The sequence below is a fragment of the Tinamus guttatus genome, unplaced genomic scaffold (genome assembly GCF_059628265.1).
Source record: "Tinamus guttatus ecotype Peru unplaced genomic scaffold, ASM5962826v1 Tinamus_guttatus_pri_ptg000601l, whole genome shotgun sequence".
In the NCBI taxonomy this organism is placed as follows: Eukaryota; Metazoa; Chordata; class Aves; order Tinamiformes; family Tinamidae; genus Tinamus; species Tinamus guttatus.
The window spans coordinates 3,297,918-3,310,979 of NW_028289135.1; the positions used below are offsets into that span (position 1 = coordinate 3,297,918).

At 35.5% G+C, this 13,062-nt stretch overlaps 1 protein-coding gene across 1 annotated transcript in view; it reads right to left on the reverse strand.

Annotated features, from left to right (window-relative positions):
* Positions 1-13,062, reverse strand: part of SIPA1L2 (signal induced proliferation associated 1 like 2) — a 103,349-nt gene that overhangs the window by 16,309 nt on the left and 73,978 nt on the right. Inside the window, exons 14-17 of the mRNA XM_010214835.2 lie at positions 10,763-11,151; positions 7,265-7,489; positions 4,732-4,885; positions 2,855-3,074 (exon numbers count right to left, since the gene is read on the reverse strand). Of these exons, the coding sequence (XP_010213137.2) occupies positions 2,855-3,074; positions 4,732-4,885; positions 7,265-7,489; positions 10,763-11,151 (988 nt within the window). The remainder of the gene's footprint in view (positions 1-2,854; positions 3,075-4,731; positions 4,886-7,264; positions 7,490-10,762; positions 11,152-13,062) is intronic.

Below are 13,062 nucleotides of genomic sequence, written 5' to 3' on the forward strand. Positions count from 1 at the left end.
GACCTCTAGAGGTCATCTAGTCCAACCCCCTGCTCCAGCAGGGACACCTAGAGCACGTGGCACAGGGTGGCATTCACGAGAGTTTTGAAGATCTCCAAAGAAGGAGACTCCATAACTTCTCCGGACAGCCTGTTCCACCATCCAACAGTAAAGAAGTTCTGTCTTGTATGCAGATGAATTTTCCTGCATTTCAATCTGAACCCATTATCATTTGGCATGCCCTTTCTAGCCCATTCCCGATGGGGCTCTAGGCTTTCTCTCTCCCTTAACCCTAACCCTAAGCCTAAACCTGAGGTCACCAGACTTAGTGCTCACTAAATTGCAAATATGATCCTACAATGAATCTGGATATAGAGCTACATTTCCTTTGGCATGCCCTTTATAGACTCACTCTCCAATGGGCTCCAGGCTTTCTCTCTCTCTTAACCCTAACCCTAGCCCTAAGCCTGAGGCCACCAGTTTTACTGCTGGCTAAACAGCAAATAATATCTTAGCACTAGCCCAGATATAGTGCTTCTTCTCCTTTGGGATGCCCTTTCTAGCCCATCTCCTCATGGGACCCTATGCTTTCTCTCTCTCTTCACCCTAACCCTAGATCCGAGCCTGAGGTATTCTCATTGCTACAGCTTTGCTAGTGCCTAAAACAGTACATGGCTATGAAAGGTAAAACCCTTGACAGAAGACATGCCACCAGGTCTAGTGTTGACTAAATGGTAAATATGGTCCTACAGCCAATCTGGATATACAGCCACACTTCCTTTGGCATGCCTTTTCTAGCCCCACTCCACATGGGGCTCTCGCCTTTCTCTCTCTCTTAACCCTAATCCTTACCCTAGTGCTAAGCCTGAGGACATAAGGCCTAGTGCTGTCTAAACGGTAAATAAAGTCCTATCAGCAACTGTATCTTCCTTGTAATTGTACCTTCCTTTAGAGAGCTATCATAAAAGATCCTCTATGACTGGCAGTGAAAGGCATATAAGTGCTTTTACAGTAAATAACTAAAAGAAAAAAAAAAGATTGAACAAGAAAACAATATTAACTACCTAGGATATCAAGAGTTTTATTATACTGGTAGGCTACTAGTTTTGATGTTTTTTACCTGCAATATTTTCCCTCCATTTATTAATCTTTTTTAAAGTATGAAACAAGAATGGAAAATAATGTGTTAAGACAGTTAATATTTTAAACACACTAAACTTTGACTGCTGAAGAGAAGCAGTATATGCAGCTCCAGTGCAAACCATTACCTGCCTTGTGTCAAACTCCAGAATAAAAGCACACTGAAGGTTTGATCTCACTTAGATTTACATTTACATCAAATAGCTTAAAATGCAGGCCTTGTTATATTAAAAAGGTATAAGAAGGTATCATAAGAAAAGGAAGCTATCAGGAAGCTATTTATACCCAGCTCCTTCATAAATAACAAAAATATACTGAACTAGTCTCACAGGAAATCAAATGCAGCTTCATTTTCTATCAGTAAAAACAGAAGGATCTTTTCATATTAAATTTATGGAAAAGATTTTCACTATGATGGAAGAATAATAATTTTAGAATGGCGTAAATTATGCCAAGCATGCATTGGCATCTGAAGCGAATGCATCACTTGTTCATGATACCAGTTCGAAATTAACCAGTGATTAGTTTATGAGGATCAGTGTCATAGCTGAAGCCACTGTAACTAGAAAAGTGATTTTTCCATAAGAAACTTACTTCTGAAAGTTCATAAATGATTGTTAGTTCATGAAGGAAAGATAACATTATTATATCGTTATTACAATTATTATTAAATTATCTGTCTGCCATCTCTCCGAACTGATGCCTATAAATCTCCTTAATGCTTTCAAAAACTCTTCTATTTTTGAAAATTGTGGTCAGTTGTGATACAGTATTAGGATATCCTCTAATTTTATGTCCTCTGTATGTCCAAATAAAATAATAGAGAAGTATATAGAGTATATAAGGAATACTCAGCATTTTTTCAAAACACACTCTTATTAAGTATATAAATACAGATATGTAGCCTAAGTATATGCATCTGGGTTGGTAGATGTGGGCTGTGGTATACAGGCATGCATATTTTTCACAATTTTATTTTGTTCTTCTATTTGTGATTTTAATACTTTTCATTCCATAATATTCATAAGATTACTACATACTTTACAGCTCATCACTCCATGTGCGAATTATTTCAAGATAAGCATATAATAAAGGTCTTACTTATGAAGGTATCACAAATGAAGAGAAACTTTAATAAAATAATTTTACCTTACCAATACCTATAATTTTTTCTGCTAATAATATCAAGTGTCATTCGCAAAGCTTTAACATGTAAAGAAAGTCTCATCAAATCTGATTTTGAAGTTGGTGATGATAGCAAGATATTACCAAAAAGATCATCTAAATAGAAAATATTCCATTTGACAACTACATTAAAAATATTCATGAATATGTGCATATTTCAATAGTTTAAATATACACACACACAAATAAGGAAATAAATAAACTAAGATAAAACAGGCCAGCTCAGCCTAAATGGGTCACCACTGGTTGCAAATAGGAAAATAAAATGAAAATAAGAAACATCTCCAGACAAATGGTTGCTACCCATCACTTGTATAATGAAAATTCTGGAAGGACAAGTAAAGTGAATGCGGCTCCCAAATATGAAAAATCCAATTTGAGCATTAAGGCAAGCATAAGCAGATACTACTGACAAAATATGCTTTTTACCTACGATATCTGGAACGCTGATTTAGAATTTCATAATTTTGCCTCTATTTTAACATTTGGTGATTCATTTGAGGTTATTAATAATATTCTAAACTCAGCAATAACAGAAACCATTACTTACTTCTCAGATTTCCCATTCCAGGAGTCACACTCATTCTGGGAGGTAAAGTGCAGTGATACGGTGGAGTAGTGCTGAACAAAATATCATTTGGCAAGGCCTGGTCTAGCATTGAACTTCGAGAACTCGCATATGAAGATCCTCTGCGATTGCTGCATATGCTCTCATCAGATAAGGTACGATAGAGTGTCCTCCGTGGAGAAAGGTTCCCATAAAAGGAAAACTAAATACAAAAATATGAACATATAAGACTATTCATTACTGATTAAATTAATTCACATTCTATCATATGCATTACTGATTAAATTAATTCACATTCTATCATATCCTGTCGTCAATTCCTGGAGTATTTTTCTGGGCAGGCCTTCTGGATAATAGAGAAGATCAGAGGTCAATTCTACCAGAGTCTCAAATGAGTTACTAAATTGGATTTTTATACATCCTCTTGATATTTTTGGAAAATATTACCATGAATTAATCAGATACTGTGTAGTTTTATTAATTCTGAAATGTTAAATAAAATCTCCATAACTATATGACAGTAGTATTTTCCAGAACGATATATGAGGAATTGGCCTCAAGTTGCATCAAGGGAGGTTCAGGTTAGATATTAGGAAAAAATACTATATGGAAAGAGTAGCCAAGCATTGGAACAGGGTGCCCAAGGAAGTGTGGGAGATTCCATCCATGGCAGTGTTTAAGAAACACATAGATTAGGGACATGGTTAACAGGTATGGTGTTGAGAGGCTTGTGGTTGGACTCGATAATCACAGAACCACAGAATGGCTGAGGTTGGAAGGGACCTCTACTGATCCTCTAGTGATCTTGAAGATCTTTTCCAACTACAATGATTCTATCATTCTATGAGGTTACCATTTCTGCCAAAATTTATTCAAGAAAGACTGCGTATAAAAGTGCCTGATTTGATTTGAAATGACTATATTTTAATATTAAGCATTTTGAACTGATATAAAGTGCAATATAATTTGTCAGTGAAAATGATTTGAGACATAGTAGCTCTCCAGTAAACATGAACTCTCTCTCACAATGGATGAGAGTTCAGTGAAAACTGTTTATGCATTTCAGAAAGTTAAACAACAATCCCAATAGCTACAGTAAAATAACTAGTTACAGTATTGTAAAACTTAAAGGATTCCTATGTGTTACTTTTGTTCAGAAACTATGATTATGCTATTTAGAACATATTACAAACATAGTAGGTCTGGATAACATTGAGTTAACATCCAAATATAGTGATTATTTCAGGTAATTCGATTGCTTTGTGTTTTATTTCATGTTATGCAAAGAATTCCGAACTATGCATGCTTTGCATAAGAATATCAAATTTTAAATCCTGTACTTTTCATGAACTGATTGTCTTCATGTGATGGAAAGTAGCTCCATGCTCTCCACTAGCACAGACAATTATGCTTTTTGAGAAGTTAATATAGGTATTCATGAAATTGTGATTCAGGCTTCAAGCAGAATGGCTGGTACCGAGTATCAGGGAGCAGGAGCAAGCAGGCTATTTTCATTCATATGCCTAAATACGGTTTGAGGCACATCAATTTAGGTACCCAACCTTGAAAGTGTTCCTCTAAACCTTTGAAATTATAAGGAACTTGCCCAACCTTTATAGCTGAGCAGAGGCATGTTCAAACAAATACTGGATTTAACATAGAAGCATCAAAAAAGTACTGTTTTCATATTGTGGTAAATTATGTTATAGGAACTAAGGTCAGTATATATAGACTCCCCTTAGAATATCTTTAGTTCATACAAAATGATCATGCCTTCTCTATACCCATTTGGGGCATACTATTAAATCACTTATAGATAATTGTGTCTGGAAGTTACAGAGGCAAAGAAAGAGGCCAACCTTTCTTCTCCCTTCCTCCACAGAGAGGTTGTCTGGCAGCATCATCTTCAGAAAATCTTCTTTGGATAATAGTTGCTGGCCTTCAACAATGGCACTCCTCGCTGAAGCCTGAAGCGGGCTGGATGCAGACACGGCATCAATATCACCATACTCTCTGTTCAGAAAATTCGCGTAAGTGTTATTGTATTTGCAAGGCTGCATTTATTTTCAATCACAAAATAAAACTTGCTAGAATTATTTTCTGGCATAGCACACCGTTATTCAGAACATTTTCAATTTTAAGTACGTTAACCTGTTTGTGAGTCCAAGATGAAATTCTTAAAGCACTGAGAAAAATCACTTCTTGGGAATTCCTCAGACAAATTAAAAGAGATAATGCTTATTCCTCCCAACTTGCTCTTCTTTGCACACTATACTTCTTTATTTTTGAACCTCCATTTATATCTACATTTTCAATAAATTGAATTTCAATAGATCTAATTTTTCAATTAAAAAATCAATATTTTGTGGTGTGACACTGTATTCAGCTTCACAACCTGACAAAATTACCATGGACATGATTGATCATATTTGAAGGATATTTGTAATCAATTGTGCCACATGCTAAGTGTGTTTTATTATCTGCAATTTCACAAAGCTGCTAGATAAATAAAACATCCATCCTCTTTAATTATCAACAGATAAAAATGTATTTACAGTCAGCAAAAGGCTGTCAAACTGAATTATTCTTTCGGTTTTCTTCCAGTGAGAAGGGAAAGAGGTAATTTTGACCAGCTTACTTTGTAAATGCAATTGAAGGAACTACAGATTCTGAAACACACAAAACATTTTAAGCCATTACTTACTGCCAACTGCAGCATAATTAGTGACTGTATCCTCAACAGAGAGAATTCAGGCTTGGCTATGGTAAATTGTAATTCTCAGTGAATTATACCCTATAGTGGCACAGCCTTCAGCAATTGACCTGATTTTCATCACCATTGCTAATTGGAGATGTTGTTTTATTCAACATAATTATCTACAGATAGAGATTTTCTCTCTGGGATGTATAGAAATCCTTCCTAGAAAGAAAGAAGTGAAGTAGTGCTCTGTGGCATGGAAACAAGTGAAAATGTTTTCCAACATGTGAAATGCTGCCATCTTCAATTAATGTTTTTTTAAATAGAGCTTTTTCTTGATGAGTCTTTTCAAAATTGCTGAGGTTTTAGTTTAAATGTCATGTTTTATTATGTATTTTTGCTTTAAGGTTCCATCCAAAATAAAGAAAAGCTGTTGCAAGGATTCATTAACTTCATAACGTGGAAGCCTGGGGGACCAGTGAGGCTGCCACTTTTCTATGGCAGCTCCTACTACGCCTGAACAATGACTAAACAATTTAACAGATGAAAACTTTGGGGAAAACAAAAAAGTGCACAATCTAATAACAGAAAATACACTATGATCTGGACTGGAGGGTAGTAGTACCTGCTACTTCTGAATATTAGGAAATCAAGAGCTTAACTTTCAACTGTGTTTTGGTGTACATATTCTAGATTTTATTTTTAAATGATTCTTACTATAAATACGCAGATATGTGCAATGCGAGGCAATACAGATAAACATTTAGATACACAGAGTCAACTACAATTTATTGAGAAGCAGAACTAAACAGCTTATGCACGATTTCAAAGGTAAAGAGGAATTTAAAAGCTAATTTTAAACAGCAAATTCAAGCATTATTTATCACTGCTACAGCATAGGGAAAGATGGAAAGTATCTATATCTGAGGTAGGGCATCTTTTCCATTCCTTCTGCCTCTGTCCAAGAACAACAGATTCCTCACAGGCTATTCCTGTGTAAAACTGAAAATATAGTTGTTAATTAGAACAGATCAGAAAACTTTGGGCTTTTGGGAAGCAGATGGACTTGAAAACCAGTCCTTAATATCAGTTCTGTATCCTGACCACCCGTACTGATCTGTTCTTAAAAATCAAGATCAGGAAAAGATACTAAGAATCTACCAAACCACTTCCACCTGACTTATTTTATTTATGTATTTATTTTTTAAACTATCTATGATAGACAGCTGTTTTGGGTCATCTCTCTCAACTCTAATGGATTAGCTGGTTTAGTTAGGTTTTATAACTAGCTTTAACAAGGAATGTCAGGAAATAAATTAGGTACTTTTTTCAATTAACTGTAAGGTTCCTGGGGATTTCCAGACGAGTTCTTTACCAAAATAAAATTATGGTTTCTCTCAGTTGTTTTTCAGAGATTCAAGAAGGAAAATGAAAATGTCTGACAACTATAGCTTTTTGCTTACACAGCATTTTCAATTATTTCATTTAACTTGCTTTATTTTAGGCCTGGGAAAAAGACACAGTTGGATAGAACTGAGAAAAAACAGTATCCTGCATTTATTACCTTTGAGGTAAGAAACAAAACCCCTCATACTTTTAAAGGTGAAAGGGAAACCTGTGTTTTTTCATCTCTCTATCCTATTTTAATTTTTTTTCACCATTCTTTTCCAAACAAAGTTAAACAGAGTTCTTACTCATGGCATTCAGAAACTTCAGATTCTTCAGGTGTTGGACTACCTTCTGATTTTTTCCATCCAATGACGTATTTACTCACTGCTCCTTGTCTGTGGTATGGTTTTGAAATTGGCCCAGAAATCTGTTGACTACTATTCTGTGACACTATATAGACTTTGGAGGTATCTAGGGAGCCGCTCTTCTTAGAGCAGTGTGTTGATGGGCTTCCTGAATGATGTGACCCACTGAAAAGCAAAAACATACAAAGGCAAAAATGAAATCTCCAATAATACTGTGAATCAGAGACTCTTCATCTAATAGGCAGCTATTATTTTTAATGTTATTTTTTTTTCAAGGTTAAAAATCAAGGCAATAATATCGATACAGTAATTTCTTGGATATCAGTGGCATTTATATTAAAGCTCTGATAATACATTCATGCGCATGCAAACATGAACAAAGTTGTGATGAGTTTCAAAAGTGAGTAATGTACATAATTCAACTTGCAGAAATGCTAACATAAACTGATGAATTAAGATGAAGGATCTTAGTTCAGTACATATATATGGGAGGAGCATGTGTGCAATATTCAGTATATAGGTACACACACAATATGGCATAATCCATTTATTTCAAGAACTATGTAAGGAAATACTTGGTCCCACAGATCTCTCTAATGTTAAAATATATCTCTCTGTGCTCTTCCATTTCATGGCAATGCTAGGCTGCATCAGTTTAAACTCAGTTTTTTGATTAGTACTGTTGAGAATTTAATACTACCAGCTTCCTCTATGATTTTAATACACTCTTTTATTATGAATAATAGCACTGGTAGGCACTAATGAAACATTTTACTGAAGACACAAAGTATTTTAAAATGAACTAATGCAAAGACTTATTTGAAGAATATACTTCTTTTTATCTTGAACAATCCATAAACCGAGTGTGTTGCCTAAAACCCTAGGCTGAAGCCTGAAGTTGAAATCCAACTTTCACTGTTGTTCACCAAAGAGCAAACACAGTGTTATCCTTTATTTTAATCCCAAGAGTGCTGGGTCCATTCACAGAGGATCAGAAATCATTGCTGAAAATATTACATACGTCTACTTTGCTTTCTGTGTCATTAGCCAAAATTAAAATGCCTACTGTGGAAAGAAATTTGATCATCTGAGGCAATGGATTAAGAATTTTCATCAGAGTTGGTATGAACATTTAGCTTAAAAAGAACTAATTTTCTGTCTTTCTCCCTTTATCTCCACCCCCAAAATGAACAAGATGAGAATTTTCTTGGGAAGAGTGACATTAAAAGCAATAGGGTTGCTCCTTTGCTCATTTTCCACACAAAATACATGAAGAAATGGGGTAAAGACATCAGGGCGAAGAAAATTATTCATGAAATGAATAATATAAAAACTTGAAGTCTAAAGGTCAAGCAAAGCAGAATGTAGAATATATATCAGATTGATACCATCCAGGGGATTTTAGATATCTGTTATTAAATTTAATAAAGATGGAGCATCCAGTGTTCCTCATGCCAGCCTCCTCTGCAGGCTTTAAATACAGGAATACTTTTCAAAGCAAAGAAATCTGGCTTTAGTTAGTGAGCTCAACACAAGTGTTTGCAAAAGCAGTACGTATTTTTAGAAACCAAAATGGATTGACAACCTATGTAAGAAACAATGCATAACTGGAGGCAAAGAGGCTGGTTCAGCAACAATAACCTGAAGGTATTTGATAATTCATGTATTAAAATGAATTTAACATTGAATTTTTAAATTAAAAAAAAAAAACTCACAGCTGTGAGACAATGTTTTGCCTCTGTCAGATCAGTCCTGCAATGTGCAATACTGTTCCTGCAACAGGTTTCAATCTGTAACCCTTATTCAGATACTACAGCATTTGACTTTTTCAGGAGGTTCTTTTATATGATGAAGTTCTAGAATGAGGTCAGTATTTCCAATCAACATCTTGCCTGTGTGTTGCACTTCATCTATGCAGTAAACAGAATACAATTCTAGCAAGGAAATGCTGCATTTACAGGACACTGATTTCCCCCAATCTGTGGACAGTTTTAAAGCTGTTTAGCTATTATAGAACTTCACTATTTAATGTTTCTAATTGTGAGTAAATGCCTTAGAAGTCCGCTGTTACGGATTATAAAACATATAAACTCAGGGTCTGTCCAGTTTAAAAGTACATAATGGATTTGGCTGTAGATGTGACATACTTCTGGCCTGATTTGAAAAACATGTAAGCAGAGTTTAAATGAAACATTTGGGGCATATAACAAATTTGCTGCTTGTTTATTTTCCTATACTGACTGACACTGAAAATGGAAAAATGAGAGGCAAAGAACAAACAATTTCCTTCCATGCTTTACAGAGCAAAAATCTTAACACAGAGACCAAAGCTTCAACTTCAAAGTCACCATAAAATGAGCATTAGGAGATAAAGGCAACCAGCTGTTCAAGCCAACTTTCACAGGTGGCTTTACAAAGATGCACCATGCACACATTCTATTGGTAACAAAAAGATGGAGCACAAAAATCAATCATAAATTCAGTTCAACAAACTTGTAAGGAATACATCACAATAACTTAAAGAGAGGCGGATGCAAATGCTGCTTTAGTACAAGGAAAAAGTCTATTGTAATTTATTTGATTTCTTTCTGCTATAACTCCCACATCATTTGTTGCACTGTATTAAGAAATACGAAAAGTCAAGTTTCAGAGGCAAAAGAAGACATTAATAAGGCTAATTGCTGTCAAAATAACAAGACTGAGGTGCTTTGACCTATTAAACTCAATATAATGGAAGAAATGCTAATGCTAAACTCACACAAATAATATAAGGCATCATGAATGGATGTTATGCTGATGCTTGCTAACTTACAGTTTTCTTTTCCAGTAATGAAAGTAAGGCCATATGCTCTCACGTATTTCAGCTATCAGCTCATTACTGGTAAGACAGCTTGGAACAGTCAAAATTTAAATGCAATATATATTTTAGTAATTTATTCTATGATATATGCTACTATAGTCACATGATGGGACTTATCAAATATGAAATTATTTGTAAAACATCTCCTAGAATTGAACTATGAGAAACAAATTTTAAAACATTATTAAAAAAAAAAAAGAAGAATTTATTACATCACTTTGCTCTGATTTAGCGATGTTTCCCAGCTTTGAAAATCTAAGCAACACACAGAAGGTCACATTTATAGTTCCCTTTGGACTTAGCAGCAGAGCTAACTTTTTTTTTCCCCTCTTACGTAGACTCATCAAAAAAGCTTGAAAATCAATAGTTTCTCTATAGCCGTTTAAATACAGCAAAAAAAAAAAAAAAAAGGAAATCAGTTAAGTGCACTTACAAAAAAAAGCAGAGGAAAGCAAGGAAAAGGAGGAAAAGGAAGAAAAGGGAAAGGAGGAAAAGGAAGAAAAGGGAAAGGAGGAAAAGGGAAAGGACAGAGTTCTCTGAATTTAATCTACAACTAAAAATTCCTGATTGCTACATACCTGGAATGAGAGGATATTTCGCTTAGGTCTCCCATACTGCCTTCAGCTGTATGACTGGTAGGAATGGCAGAGGCATAGCTATGAACAGCATAGATTTTGGCTGGATCATCATCTGGCCCAGGGGCTTCAGCAGCTTCGGCCCACTGCTCGGTCCGACAATGCACTCCGGCCCGGCTGCCAGCGAGATGCAGGGGGGCCAGCAGCGGGGTGGGCATACACGGAGCTGTATCGATCCCGCTGTCGGTAGAAGCCCCTTTTATATATGTTAGTCCAAGCAGTTCAGGGTCCATCAAATCTCCAGAACCAAAGTGTTTTTCATCACTGTTGCTGGACGTATTACTGGATAGAGTATTGCTGCTTGAGTGGCTGGAACAGCTTTTGTCTCCAATCTTAACAGCAACAACAAAACAAAGACATCCCCTCAAAGTCAAGTAGCAATATGTTTATTTTCGCATGCATTTCTGAATTTATGCTTTTCAAAGATGACTTAATTCTTGTTACAGGATGTTATAATTGCAAAATATGAAAAAGGTTAATTTTACCATAGTTTCTATGAAATTAATTACATGATTGGCTAAACACATTAGAGGTTGATGTCACTCCAAATAAAAGTGACTATTAGGTTCCAGTTGCATCTTTTGTAGCAAATCCTAGTAATACACTAGAATTTTCTGATTATAGGTCTTGCTTAACGTCCATAAAATTGCATTTCAGAATAGTTAAAATAAAATTGGCAATGATCTGTTTAAACATGTACCACAGCAAATCTGAAGAACACTAAAGACTGAATTACCCTTGGCCTTTTCTCAGTTGGGTGAAATATGCAGTTTCTTGGCTCAAATCCAATTGGATGTGTGGCTACTTGCATTGAAGCCAAGTGCAAGGTATGTGTACCAGATGAAAGTAACTTGAGTCACAAGGCTCTAAGCGAGGCATGGCTATTCAAGGGGAAGAACTTTGTCAGCCATTTGAGTCAGAAGTTCTTCTTTTTAAGGGGTTTTAGACTTGGATTGATCTACCTATGAGACAGAACAGCCAGAAGCATAGATGGACCTCTTAGATGGACCCTTAGGCATAAGGGTAGTGGAAGGGAGACTACTTTTATGCTCCTTCTAGCATGTGCACACAGGTGTTGCTTATACATTAAAGCTGTTAGACAGGGCAGCTTTTCCAGAAGTGACACTTCTATTTCAAGCAGGAATCGCCAGGTTTGAAAGTTTGAGAAATTGTTTAAGAAAGGTGGGAGGGGGACAAGGTTACATTTGTATTCATTCTGAACTTTGTACAACATGATTGTCACCTTAAAAACAACAAACTAATTGTGGAAAATGAGAAGTTCTTCCAAAAAGAGGAAAAGGTATTTAAAGAAAAAGGGCTCACTTTGTGCTGTAAATGTAAATTGTAAATGGAAAAGGAACAGACAAGGAAAAACAAAACAAAATGAAAACCTCAAAGGCATAAAACCTGCCCTGGAAGATATATCACGTGAATGAACCTTTCAAAAAACTTCTTGTGTGCTGCTGAACATACATACTTAGCCATGGTCCTAACACTGTAACCGGTAGAGAATCTGGACAACATCTATCGACACAGACACACTGAATTGTTCAAGGTTCACATGGCCATAGCTCAGGATCATTTTACACATTTCTTCATGCTAAGAGAAATTTTTAAATGAAGCCTAAGTTTGAAGTCCCTGATTGTGACTTCCTGTTAAATATCATGCCATGGAGCAAGATTTAAATAAATGAATAAATAAAGATAAAATCAGGAATATATTATTCAGCCAAGGGAATGATTCAAAGATTTTATGACCAGGAGAACAAAAAGAGTTTGAAGATGAAATTTCCCCCCTCTCCACCCACAAGTTAAAGGAGATAACAAGAATGCAAAGATTTATTTCTAATGCTTAAATATATTACAGAGTCCTTGTTCATTTGCTGCAGCTCTCAGTGCGAGTTTCACTGTCTTTCCTGGAAGAGTAAAATGGCAAATTGGGCTAAGCAAAAAAGGAGGAGCATAGGAGAATGTTACAAAGACTTCTACAAGGTAATGCCGTTTTTTTTTGTCTTGTTTTTTAAGATACACCAACTAAATAGTTCCATCTTGTTAGCATTACCTTTACAAGGAAAGTGCTCTTTTTTGTACAGTGTCTTCTGTACAATGCATACATGTAGCGCAGGTTCTCTAATACAGGTTAACTCTATTAAAAAAAATTCTATTCAGTTCCTCATCATCTAAAAAGACTAAGAGCTGCCCCGGCATAAAAATGTGATTGAAGTTCAACAGAACATGTGTTT